General features: G+C 42.5%; 1 protein-coding gene across 1 annotated transcript in view; it reads right to left on the reverse strand.

The window, feature by feature from the left end:
• Window positions 1-12,944, reverse strand: part of LOC134340726 (zinc finger protein 420-like) — a 77,869-nt gene extending 64,925 nt beyond the window's left edge. Inside the window, exons 1-2 of the mRNA XM_063038193.1 lie at window positions 12,896-12,944; window positions 4,565-5,977 (exon numbers count right to left, since the gene is read on the reverse strand). Coding sequence (XP_062894263.1) covers window positions 4,565-5,666 — 1,102 coding nt within the window. The 5' untranslated portion in view covers window positions 5,667-5,977; window positions 12,896-12,944. The remainder of the gene's footprint in view (window positions 1-4,564; window positions 5,978-12,895) is intronic.
• Window positions 12,945-13,335: the final 391 nt, after the last annotated feature.

Genomic DNA, 13,335 nt, shown 5'->3' on the forward strand with positions numbered 1-13,335 from the left:
CTGACATCTGGGACTTCCATATTCCTGCCAGTGAATTCGACAAATAAGAGTGATGTACAATACTTATTCTGTTCATCTGCCATCACCCTGCACCCCCACCCCATTACTACCTCTCCAGTATCATTTTTCAATGGTCCGATATCCACTTCCGCCTCTCTTTTACACTATATCTACCTGAAGGAAAATGTTGTACCCTCTTTAATATTACTGGCTAGCTCACTGAAGTATGTATTCCATCTATTCCTTCTTAATTATTTTAGTTGCATACTGGTGGTTTTCAAAGCTTCGCAATCCCCTAACTTCCTAGTATGCCCTCTCTTTGGTTTCTATGTTGCCTGTTCTGTCACCTTACCTTTGGAATACTACTTCCTCTTTGGGAAGTGTATATCCTGTGCCTTCCGAATTGCTTCCAGAAATTCCAGCCATTGCTGCTCTGTTTTCCTCCCTGCCCGTGTTCTTTTCAAATCAATATTGACCATTTTTTTCTCTCTCGTGCCTCTCTAATTCACTTTATTCCACATCTGACGTTAGCTTCTCTTTCTGTAATGTCAGAGTGAATCTGATCATATTCAAATCACTTGCCCCTGAGGGTTCTTTGAACTCAAGTGATCTAATTGATTCTGGTTCAATACAACACCCAATCCAGAATAACTGATCCCCAAGTGGGCTCAACCACGAGCTGCTCCAAAAAAGCATCTTGTAGGCATGCTAGGAATTTCTCCTCTTGAGACCAACACCATCCTAATTTTCCTAATCACCTGCATGACAATCCCTCATGCCTTCTGTAACTCTGCCCCTTTGGCACGCATTTTCTATCTCCCACTGTAATTTGTGGACCACATACATACTACTGTTTGGAGGTCTCTATACAATTCCCATGAGGTTTTTGTTTTTACATCTGCTGATCCTTAATTCTACCCACAGATTCTACACCTTCCAACCCTGTGCCACCTATTTCTAAAGGTTTAATTTAATACTTTACCAACAGAGAAACACAACCACACTAGCAGCTTGTTCTTTCAAGAAACACATAAGGATCTGGGAAACAAGAGGACCTGCAGTTGCTAGAAATCTGGAGAACTACACACAAAGTGTTGGAGGAGCTCAGCATGTCAGGCATCATCTATGGATGGGAAGCAACATTTCGGGCCAAGGCCCTTCATCGGAACTCGATACCCACATATCTGGAATATCAACAAGCACAGAAAGGAGAAAGTAGTGCAAAATAGGGAAATCCTTCGACAAAATTTAGACCAAGGCTTAAAAAATCCTGCCAAACAGAGCTCAATAGTTAACAAATACAACAATGGCAATAAACACTTCCATCAATACCAACATTGACTTTTTTCATAAAACTATCTTGGACCCGTTTCAATCAGTAACATTTACAACGATAAATAATAACTATTTACACTCAAACCCACTTAGATTAACACTACCTTGGATAGAAGGAGGAAGAGAAATAACATACATGAAAAAATCACAAAACAGTCAGATAAAAATTCCAAGTATATATTTTCATCAAAAATGAACAGGATTCAGCGCTCCATGTGCGTATATGTAATCGTGATAAGAAATACAGACCAGAAAACTTAACTGAGAGGTCAACTCAGAAAAATGAATCATCACTCTGGAAGAAAACATTAACCAGTGGAATCAGTATGACCCTCCATGGGAGACATCCCAACGATCTGAACAGACTAGTAGGTGACAAGGAAGCATCGAGCACCTGACTGAGAGTTGGAGACCTCTTCCCAGAAACAGAGGTGTTCCTTGCAGAAATACATGATAACGTGGTTAACAAAAGGAAAAAAAAATCGAAAATACATGAAATACAAACAAACAAGGCAGTAAGTGCAGAAAATGCCAAGAGAAACCAGCCACAATCCAACATATTCCAGGATCCTGCAGCAGTTTAACTCAATCTGATTACTTACAAAGGTACAATCAAGTGGCAAAAATCTTGCTTTAAAATACAAACTCATGAATACCCTCCATCACTTCATAAAGGAACCATATATTCAAGCCTGATCCAGTTTTAGAGTCAAAATATTACAAATTTTGTGATAATCAATACGTTATTTCAGCTAGGATAATCCATAATGACCACCTGGATTTAATATTACAGGATAAACAAGCAGGAATAACTCCCTCAATAGATATAACCATTCCCAACACACACATGTTCCTCGACCAGTGGAGCACCTCACAACGGGCATTGCTGGTGTCATCAGTCCAACAACCGAATTATTTTCCCTGTCAATCAGCTTCCAAATGTTGCTACTCTCTCATTCGTTGCCACGCCCCGCTGCTGATTCCATTCTCATCATACGTTCTTACCCTGCCCATCGTCCATAGCTCCAAACTCTGCCCTGTGCAGACCTGCCTCTGGTTTCTGACCCTGCTCCGTTGAACATCCAACTGATGGTTTCCCATTCTGCTTTCAGTCTTTAGAGGACAGTGGTGGTTTTCAACAACCTTTTAGAAGCATGGAAGATGACCCATAATGTGGAAATAAGCCCTGAATAAGGAGGTTAACTACCAATGTCATTCGTCCTTAGCACAGAGATTTGAGGAGCGAAGACTATCTCAGACAGAACTGCAGTCAGCTCGTCTTCTTCAGTCTGCAGAAAATTCAAGGGAAACCTCTTCACCCACAGAGTGGTGACTGTTTGGAACCCATCACCACAGGGAGAGCGAGAGGGGAGCAACAGGGGAGGATTTAAAAGGACTGTTGTGGAACAGAATCACTGGCAGGGTCCAGCCGGCCTGAGTTAACTCTCTACTGTACACTAGTTCTGTTATAAATTCACTAAGTACCGGAGACAGAGTTTAAAATAGAACTGATTTATTTGTCTCAGATCCAGAATATTAAACTCCAGTCCCATTAAAGGGGAATGAGCAGCAGAATTTCCTCCCATGCCCAGTGACCAGGGTGCAGAACTGGGTGTGGTGAGCAGCAGCAATCAATGAATGAATGAATGGAATTTATTTCGATCAGTACAAACACAACAAAAAGCATCATTTTTAATGATGATTTTATAATGATAATTTCATAAGACAAAATTACAACAAAAAAAAACAGATATTCTTTAAAACAGACTGAAAGGGTGTAGGCTGAACCGACAGCTTATTATGTCTACCCCGCTCACTCATACAACAAGATATCTGGTGTCAATCATCACATCAAAACAAAAACAATCATTAACTTTTAACACAACATCCAATTCCAAGTATCATTTATTTACATGACACCCATTCATTTTAAATCATGTATTTTATATTTGTTCATTAAATAATTTTGAAATTATTTTTTAAACTTAAGTGTGGTGCATGTTTTTAAATTCTCACTACAACTGTTCCATAGATTCACACCTCTGACTGAAATAATGATTTTTTTTACATTTGTTCATATCCTTTATTTTTGAAATATACATGTTCCCCTCAATTTATTCTGACTTCCTCTCATTTTAAACAACCTTTGGATACTTTGTGGTAACTGTCCATCTTTTACTTTATACATAATTTGTATTATTTTAAAATCTACAAAATCTCTGAATTTTAAAGTGTTTAGTTGAATAAATAGTGGATTGGTTGGCTCATAATAACTTCCCTAATTTACAATTTGTATGACTTTCTTTTGGAGTAGAAAAATTGAAGTTGTATTGGTTTTGTATGTATTTCCCCATATCTCCAAACAGTAAGTCATGTATGGGGCTATAAGTGAACAGTATAATGTATACAAAGATTCCTGATTTAAGAAATCTTGCGCTTTGTACAGTGTTACAATAGACTTTGACATTTTTGCTTTGACATAATTTATATGTGGTTTCCAGCTTAATTTGTTATCTATTGCCACTCCTAAAAATTTTGTTTCAGATACCTTATCAATTTAAACATCACTTATTCCAAGTTTACTCTATGAGTTTGGTACACAGTTTCCAAATATTATGAATTTAGTTTTACTTAGATACAGTGATAATTTGTTAATATCAAACTATTTCTTTATAATTTTTAGATCTTTCTCCACTGTATCCATAAGTTGTTTCAGATGTTCCTCACTACAAAATATAGTTGTAGCATCAGCAAATAATACACATTTTAATGTCTGAGAAACCCTACATATATCATTTATATACAATGTGAACAGCAATGGGCCAAGCACTAACCTTGTGGAACCCCACAAATTACCTTCAAAAGTTTTGAATTTGTGTTGTTTATATGCACATACTGATGCATGTCTTCCAAATAACTACTTAACCAGCCATGTGCCACCCCTGTAATACCATATCTTTCTAATTTTGATCATAATAATTTATGGTCAATGGTGTCAAATGCTTTTTTTAGATCAAGGAATCTTATACAGCAATAATTGTAGAGTTCAGCACCGACAGTCACTCTTGAAATTGCATTCAGCAATGGTGATGGACAAATATCCAGCATGCAGCCAATTGAAACTTTCTCCCCAGTGTGAACCCAGTAGTGTGTCACAAGGTATGACTACTGACTGAATCCCTTCCACATTCACAACAGGTGAACGGCCTCTCCCCAGTGTGAACTCAGTGATGCACATTTGGTGGTGATGGCTGAGGGGATCTCTTCCCAAGATTTGAGCAGGAGAATGGCCTCTCCCCAGTGTGAACTCGCTGGTGTTTCTGTCGATGAGATGACCGAGCGAATCCCTTCCCACATTCACAGCAGGTGAATGGCCACGCCCCAGTGTGAACTGACTGGTGTGCCAGTAGTTCGGATGACCGAGTGAATCCTTTTCCACAGTCTGAGCAGGTGAATGGCCACTCCCCAGTGTGAACTGACTGGTGTGCCAGTAGTTCGGATGACTGAGTGAATCCTTTCCCACATTCTGAGCAGGTGAATGGCCACTTCCCAGTGTGAACTGACTGGTGTGCCAATAGGGTGGATGATCGCGTGAATCCCTTTCCACAGTCTAAGCAGGTGTACGGCTTCTCCCCAGTGTGAACTCGCTGGTGACTCTGTAGGTCGGATGACCGAGTGAATGTCTTCCCACAGACTGAGCAGGTGAACGGCCTCTCGGCAGTGTGAACTGACTGGTGTGTCAGTAGGTGAGATGCCTGAGTGAATCCCTTCCCACAGTCGGAGCAGGTGAATGGCCTCTCCCCAGTGTGAACTGACCAATGTCTCAGTAGGTGAGATGCCTGAGTGAATCCTTTCCCACAGTCTTTGCAGGTGAATGGCCTCGCCCCAGTGTGAACTGACTGGTGTCTGTGTCGGTGAGATGATGTAGTGAATCCCTTCCCACAGTCTGAGCAGGTGAATGGCCTCTCCCTAGTGTGAACTGACTGGTGTACCAGTAGGTCGGATGACCGAGTGAATCCCTTCCCACAGTCTGAGCAGGTGAATGCCCTCTCCCTAGTGTGAACTGACTGGTGTACCAGTAGGTCGGATGTCCGAGTGAATCCCTTCCCACAGTCTGAGCAGGTGAATGCCCTCTCCCTAGTGTGAACTGACTGGTGTACCAGTAGGTCGGATGTCCGAGTGAATCCCTTCCCGCAGTCTGAGCAAGTGAACGGCCTCTCTCCATTGTGAACTCTCTGATGTACCTTCAGATTATATGACCGAGTGAATCCCTTCCCACAGTCCGAGCAGGTGAATGGCCGCTCCCCGGTGTGAACTCGCTGGTGAGCCATTAAGTCAGATGACCAAGTGAATCCTTCCCCACAAATTCAGCAGATGACCAGCCTCTACCCAGGGTGAACTGACTGGTGTGTCCACAGGTGGGATGACCAACTGAATCCCTTCTCACACACAGACAGATGAGTGGCCTTGTCCCAGTGTGAACTTGCTGATGTACCTTCAGTTGAAATGACCCAGTGAATCCCTCCCCACACTCTGAGCAGGAAGGACGGTTGATTGAATCCCTTGCTGCACTTCTTAAATATTTGGGCAGAGACGTGTTGAGATTGAGATTCTCTTAGACAAATTCCTTATTGTTTTTAACCTGTAAAAAGATATACAAAATCCATCAATGGATGAAGGACAACATTTCAGATGAGATCACTTTAGTTGCCAAGGTGTGAACTGTTACAGTGAGGTTCAACCCAAGTTGGAGAGAGAAATCATCTTCTAACTGGGCACAGAGCTGGGATCTGTAATGACCATCAAACTCTCTGATGCTCTTCCTGTCTCTCTAAGAATGGGGTATTTCTGTCATCTCCAGTCTGTGACCTGGCTCAGTTTGACTCTCTCCATTGGTGTTATTCCCTGTTCCCACTGAGCTGCATGGGTGCCTGGCCCCACAGTAATTGAAACACTCTCACACAACTAGCCTTTGTTGACGTGCAGCTGTGATTTTCTTTTATGTACTGTTAATTTAAAGTGCCATTGTTTTAACACCATGTAAATATCTCCTGCTCAGATGTACTGTATGGTTGATCTGCACAGCTGTTAAAAGGACTAAAAAATTAGTACTTTTTAAGGTTCTTGTCACAGTCATAGAAAAGTATAACACAACACAGGCACTTTGGCCCATCTAGTTTGTGTTGAACTATTTAAACTGTCTACTCCCGTACCCCTACCATCCAGGTACCTATACAAACATCTTCAATGTTGAAATTGAGCTCGCATGCACCACTTGTGCTGGCTGCTCATTCAACCCACGGCCTCCGGTTGTGGTCCCACCCCATCCCAGTGGTAAAAGCCAGCTTGCATTTACCCTATCTATACCCCTCATAATTGTGGTATACCTCCATCAGATCTCCCCTCAATCTTCTGCATTCCAAGGAATAAAGTCCTGACCTGTTCAATCTTCCCTTATAACCCAAGTCCTCCAGATGTGGCAGCATCCTTGTAAGTGCTGTCTGAACTCTCTCAACCTCTTTTACATCCTTCCTGTAGGTAGGTGACCAAAACCGCACACAACACTCCAAATTAGGCCACACCAATGTCTTGTACAACGTCAACATAACATCCATCTCCTGTACTCAGTATTTTACTTTATGAAGGCCATTGTGCCAAAATCTTTCTTTCCATCCCTATCAAACTGGGGCACCACTTTCAGTGAGTTATAGACCTGTATTCCCAGATCCCTTCCTTCTACAGCACCCCTCAGTTTGCTACCGGTCACTGTAAGACCTAGATCCTACCAAAGTGCAACACCTCACACTCGTCTGCATTACATTCCATTTTCCATTTCTCAACCCATTATTCACGCTGGTCCAGATCGCACTGCAGGCCATGATAGTCTTCCTCGCTGTCCACTACACCACCAATCTTGGTGTCATCCACAAATCTGATGACCCAGCGAACCAAGTTATCATCCAGATTACTGATATAGATGACAAAGAACAACAAATCCAGTACCGATCCCTGCGGCACACCACTAGTCACAGGCCTCTGGTCAGAGAGGCAGCCATCTGCTACCACACTCTGGCTTCTCACAAAGCCGGTGTCTCATCCAATTTACAATCTCATCTTGAATGCTCAGTGACCGAACCTTCTTGACCAACCTTCCATATGAGACTTTGTCGAGTGCCTTGCTAAAGTCGATGTAAACAACATCCACTGCTTTGCCTTCATCCACTTTCCTGGTAACTTCAAAGAGAAATTCTATAAAATCGGTTAGACATGACCTACCATGCACAAAGCCATGATGCCTCTCCTTAATCAGTCCACATCTATTCAAATACTTATATATCCGGTTCCTGCACACACATTCCAATAACTTTCCCACTACTGATGTCAGGCTCACCGATGTATAATTTCTTCATTTATTTTTAGAGCCTTTCTTGAACAGCGGAACAACATTGGCTGTCATCCAATCCTCCAGTACCTCACCTATCACTGAAGATTATTTAAATATCTGTGCTTGGGCATTATTCCTGTTTTTTTTTTGCAAGAGATTTAATCAATATACATATACTCTATAAAGAGTAATGAATAAGATATATTTATTTATTTATTTCTCTATTATGTATTGAATTGAACTGCCGCTGCTAAGTTTACAAGTTTCATGACACATGTCGGTGATAACGTACTGTCTCAGTACTTTTATATTTGTGTGCTGTAGCACTTCTTTTATTCGAAGTTATTTTGTAAAGAACACTTTTGTTTGCATTTCAGGTCAGATGCTATTTGCATTTCATTGGCTTTGTATCTGTACTCGGCATAATGACAATAAAGTTGAATCTAATAAACTCGATTCTGATTTTGATTGTTTTTTTGATCTGGGGAGAGAAAAGCCAACGGGATGATAGATTATACATTATTTCTGGTAACAAAACATCTGTAGATGTGAACTTACCACTATCACGGACATTTACAAAGACAGGTGTGTAAAAAGAGTCTGAAGGATCATTGTGGACCCGAGTCATTCCAAAAACAAACTGTTCCAGCTGCTTCTATCCAGGAAGCGGTATCGCAGCATAAAAGCCAGGACCAACAGGCTCCTGGACAGCTTCTTCCACCAGGCCATCAGACTGATTAATTCTTGCCAATAGTGGCACTAGCAAGCCTTACCACGAGGATATTATTCCCCTTCTAGGTCTGTTCCCCTAACAAACAAATCACGTATCACCCCTTTGACTTTCCACTGCCAGGTAATACCCACACGCCCACCAATATCTAAAGTGGACTACCTGTTGTTGTGGGGGATGGCCACAGGAGTACTCTGCGATGGCTATTTAACCTCATTTCCCTTCCTGACCCTCACCCAGTTTCCTGTGTCCTGCACCCTGGATGTAGCTCACCTCTGGTCATGTCATATCTGTCACCATCTCTGACTCCCGGATGAGCCGGAATTCATCCATTTCCAGCTCCAACTCCATAAAATGAAGGGTTACAAGCTGCAGCTGGATGGACATCTTGTCGGTCAGGGACACTGGAGGTCTCCCCACCTTCCCATCAATGTCTCCTCTAATTTGTAATGACCAGTAGGCACAAAAATCCTGCAATGTGCATTTTATTTTTTGCATGGTGACAACAACATGTGCACACTGAATTGTATATATAGAGGTATTCATTTCAACAGCTAGCAAATCACTGTCAATAGAACTTTGATCTCCTCTGGGTTTGATCAAGTTGAACTGCACTCTCACACATCCTATGCAGCAGGCCTGTAGTGGGTTATGAAGGATTTTCTCGCCAGAGCTTTTGCACACTGTCCATATGTGACTTGCTTGCAAAATGATGCTTTAAAACGTCAGGTTTCCAAATATCACTCCACTCGTCCCACTTGCAAATTCTCCAGCAACTTTTCCATTGCCACAATACACACAGGTAACACCAGTTTCAGTATTGTACGCAAATATTTCCCCTGAACCCTCCTCCAGGTGACTGACGGTGGTGAACTCATTGATGGCAATGCCAATGAATATGAAGGGAAGGGCAGTAGTCTGTCTCATTGGAGTCTGACACATTTGTGATGTGAAAGCTACTTCTGCCCAGGACAAAGGTGTTTGATATCATTACGTACTCAGAGAGAATGGGTCAAAACATGTTCCCACGGGTAGAAAAATCTAGAACAAGAGGAGGTAGAAGAAGCATGGAGGAACTCAGCAGGCCAGGCAGCATCTATGCAAAAGAGTACTAATGCTGAGTTCCTCCAGCATTTTGTGTGTGTTGCTTGGATTTCCAACATCTGCAGATTTCCTCTTGTTTGTGATTGGAGGCAGAACAAAGGTGATTTTCTTAACAGCTGATGTAAAAGATTTTGCTCCCTTTCTCTGTGTTCCGAATCCTTACATTTAGATAGCAAGTTCAGGGCAAAAATCAAAAAGGGCCACTTTTCAGCATAATTGTATAAGGGCTAAGAGTGTTGTAAAAGCAAGCCTGAAGGCTTTGTGTGTCAATGCAAGGAGCATTCATAACAAGGTGGATGAACTGAATGTGCAGATAGTTATTAATGAATATGATATAGTAGGTACCACAGAGACATGGCTCCAGGGTGACCAAGGATGGAAGCTCAACATTCAGGGATATTCAATATTCAGGAGGGATAGACATGAAAGAGAAGGAGGTGGGGTAGCATTGCTGGTTAGAGAGGAGATTAACGCAATAGAAAGGAAGGACATTAGCCGGGAGGATGTGGAATCGATATGGGTAGAGCTGCATAACAATAAGGGGCAGAAAACGCTGGTGGGAGTTGTGTACAGGCCACCTAACAGTAGTAGTAAGGTTGGGGATAGCATTAAACAGGAAATTAGAAATGCATGCAATAAAGGAACAGCAGTTATAATGGGTGACTTCAATCTACATATAGATTAGGTGAACCAAATTGGTAAAGGTGCTGAGGAAGAGGATTTCTTGGAATGTATGTGGAATGGTTTTCTGAACCAACATGTCGTGGAACCAACTGGAGAGCAGGCCATCCTAGACTGGGTATTGAGCAATGAGGAAGGGTTAGTTAGCAATCTTGTCGTGCCAGGCCCCTTGGGTAAGAGTGATCATAATATGCTGGAATTCTTCAGTAAGATGGAAAGTGACATAGTCAATTCAGAAACAAAGGTTCTGACCTTAAAGAAGAGTAACTTTGAAGGTATGAGACATGAATTAGCTAAGATAGACTGGCAAATGATACTTAAAGGGTTGACAGTGGATATGCAATGGCAAGCACTTAAAGATCGCATGGATGAACTACAACAATTGTTCATCCCAGTTTGGCAAAAGAATTAACCAGGAAAGGTAGTGCACCCATGCCTGACAACGGAAATTAGGGATAGTATCAATTCCAAAGAAGAAACATACAAATTAGTCAGAAAAAAGCAGCACACCTGAGGACTGGGAGAAATTCAGAGTCCAGAAGAGGAGAACAAAGGGCTTCATTAGGAAAGGGAAAAAAGATTATGAGAGAAAGCTGGCAGGGAACATAAAAAGACTGTAAAATCTTTTATAGATATGTGAAAAGAAAAAGACTGGTTATGACAAATGTAGGTCCCTTACAGTCAGAAAAAGTTGAATTGATCATGGGGAACAAGGACACGGCAGACTAATTGAATAATTACTTTGGTCTGTCTTCACTAAGAAGGACATAAATAATCTTCCAGAAATAGTAGGGGACCGAGGGTCTAGTGAGATGGAGGAACTGAGGGAAATACATGTTAGTAGGGAAGCGGTGTTAGGTAAATTCAAGGGATTAAAGGCAGATAAATCCCCAGGGCCAGATAGTCTGCATCCCAGAGTGCTTAAGGAAGTAGCCTAAGAAATAATGGATGCATTAGTGATAATTTTTCAAAACTCTTTAGATTCTGGATTAGTTTCTGAGAATTGGAGGGTGGCTAATGTAACCTGCTTTTTAAAAAAGGAGGAAGAGAGAAACTGGGGAATTACAGACCGGTCACCCTGACATCGGTGGTGGGAAAATGCTAGTCAGTTATCAAAGATGTAATAACAGCACATTTGGAAAGCAGTGAAATCATCGGACAACGTCAGCATGGATTTGTGAAAGGAAAATCATGTCTGACGAATCTCATAGAATTTTTTGAGGATCTAACTAGTAGAGTGGATAGGGGAGAACCAGTGGATGTGGTATATTTGGATTTTCAATAGGCTTTTGACAAGGTCCCACACAGGAGACTAGTGTGCAAACTTAAATCACACGGTATTGGGGGTAAGGTATTGATGTGGATAGAGAATTGGTTGGCAGACAGAAAAAAAAGAGTGAGAATAAACGGGACCTTTTCAGAATGGCAGGCAGTGTCGAGTGGGGTATTGCAAGGCTCAGTACTGGGACCCCAGTGTTTACAATATATATTAATGACTTAGACCAGGGAATTAAATGCAGCATCTCCAAGTTTGTGGATGACACGAAGCTGGGTGGCAGTGTTAGCTGTGAGGAGGATGCTAAGAGGATGCAGGGTGACTTGGAGAGGTTAGGTGAGTGGGCAAATTCATGGCAGATGCAATTTAATGTGGTTAAATGTGAGGTTATCCACTTTGGTGGCAAGATCAAGAAAACAGATTATTATCTGCATGGTGGCCGATTAGGAAAAGGGGAGGTGCAATGAGACCTGGGTGTCATTATGCACCAGTCATTGAAAGTGGGCATGCAGGTACAGCAGGCGGTGAAAAAGGCGAATGGTATGCTGGCATTCATAGCAAGAGGATTCGAGTACAGGTGCAGGGAGGTACTACTGCAGTTGTACAAGGCCTTGGTGAGACCACGCCTGGAGTATTGTGTGCAGTTTTGGTCCCCTAATCTGAGGAAAGACATTCTTGCCATAGAGGGAGTACAAAGAAGGTTCACCAGATTGATTCCTGGGATGGCAGGACTTTCATATGATGAAAGACTGGATCGACTAGGCTTATACTCTCTGGAATTTAGAAGATTGAGGGGGGATCTGATTTAAACGTATAAAATTCTAAAGGGATTGGACAGGCTAGATGCAGGAAGATTGTTCCCGATGTTGGGGAAGTCCAGAACGAGGAGTCACAGTTTGAGGATAAAGGGGAAGCCTTTTAGGACCGAGATTAGGAAGAGTTCTTCACACAGAGAGTGGTGAATCTGTGGAATTCTCTGCCACAGGAAACAGTTGAGGCCAGTTCACTGGCTATACTTAAGAGGGAGTTAGGTATGGCCCTTGTGGCTACGGGGATCAGGGGGTATGGAGAGAAGGCAGGTACAGGGTTCTGAGTTGGATGATCAGCCATGATCATACTGAATGGCGGTGCAGGCTCGAAGGGCCGAATGGCCTACTCCTGTACCTATTCTCTATGTTTCTATGAGCTCAGCTCTGTCTGAGAGATCCACCGGTTCCCATTCCCTGATCAGCCGGAAGCTCCGCGGTTCCGTATACGGATCGTGGGGCTCAGAGAGAGGGAAGACAAGAGCACTGTCCCGGGATTACGGGCTACGGAGTCCGGAATCCACAGCAATTGTACTGCAGTCAATGTTGATATCTTTCGCCCGCAAACCATCTCTTACCTGGAGCCGGTTCCGTGAGGCCTTTGTGTACTGCGCGCATGCGTGTTATTCGGGAACACCCGCAACCCTGACGCCTGCGCATTCGATCGGTGCTACAGCGAAAATTGTTACGCAGAGCTTTATGAGTAATCACGGTGCCATTAAAAGTTTCTGCAAGCTCCGGTTCCATGCCCATACCTCAATTTTTTTTGTGTGTAGAATACTCAGCAGCTCTTTTAACGCAGAAAGCCGCTCCCACAAACAATACAATTAAGTATCCGCGTGTTTAATGCCAAAGTAGAACCCTTTACAAATGCGGATATAAAACACAAGAGATTCTGCTGTTGCTGGAAATGTGGACACATGCACACAAAATGTTGGGTGAATGCTGTGCGATGTGTCCTCTGTTTCAAATCAGTACCCCGTAATGACAAGCCGTACAATGGATGCGGTTAAATAAT

Source organism: Mobula hypostoma, chromosome X2, assembly GCF_963921235.1.
Source record: "Mobula hypostoma chromosome X2, sMobHyp1.1, whole genome shotgun sequence".
In the NCBI taxonomy this organism is placed as follows: domain Eukaryota; kingdom Metazoa; phylum Chordata; class Chondrichthyes; order Myliobatiformes; family Myliobatidae; genus Mobula; species Mobula hypostoma.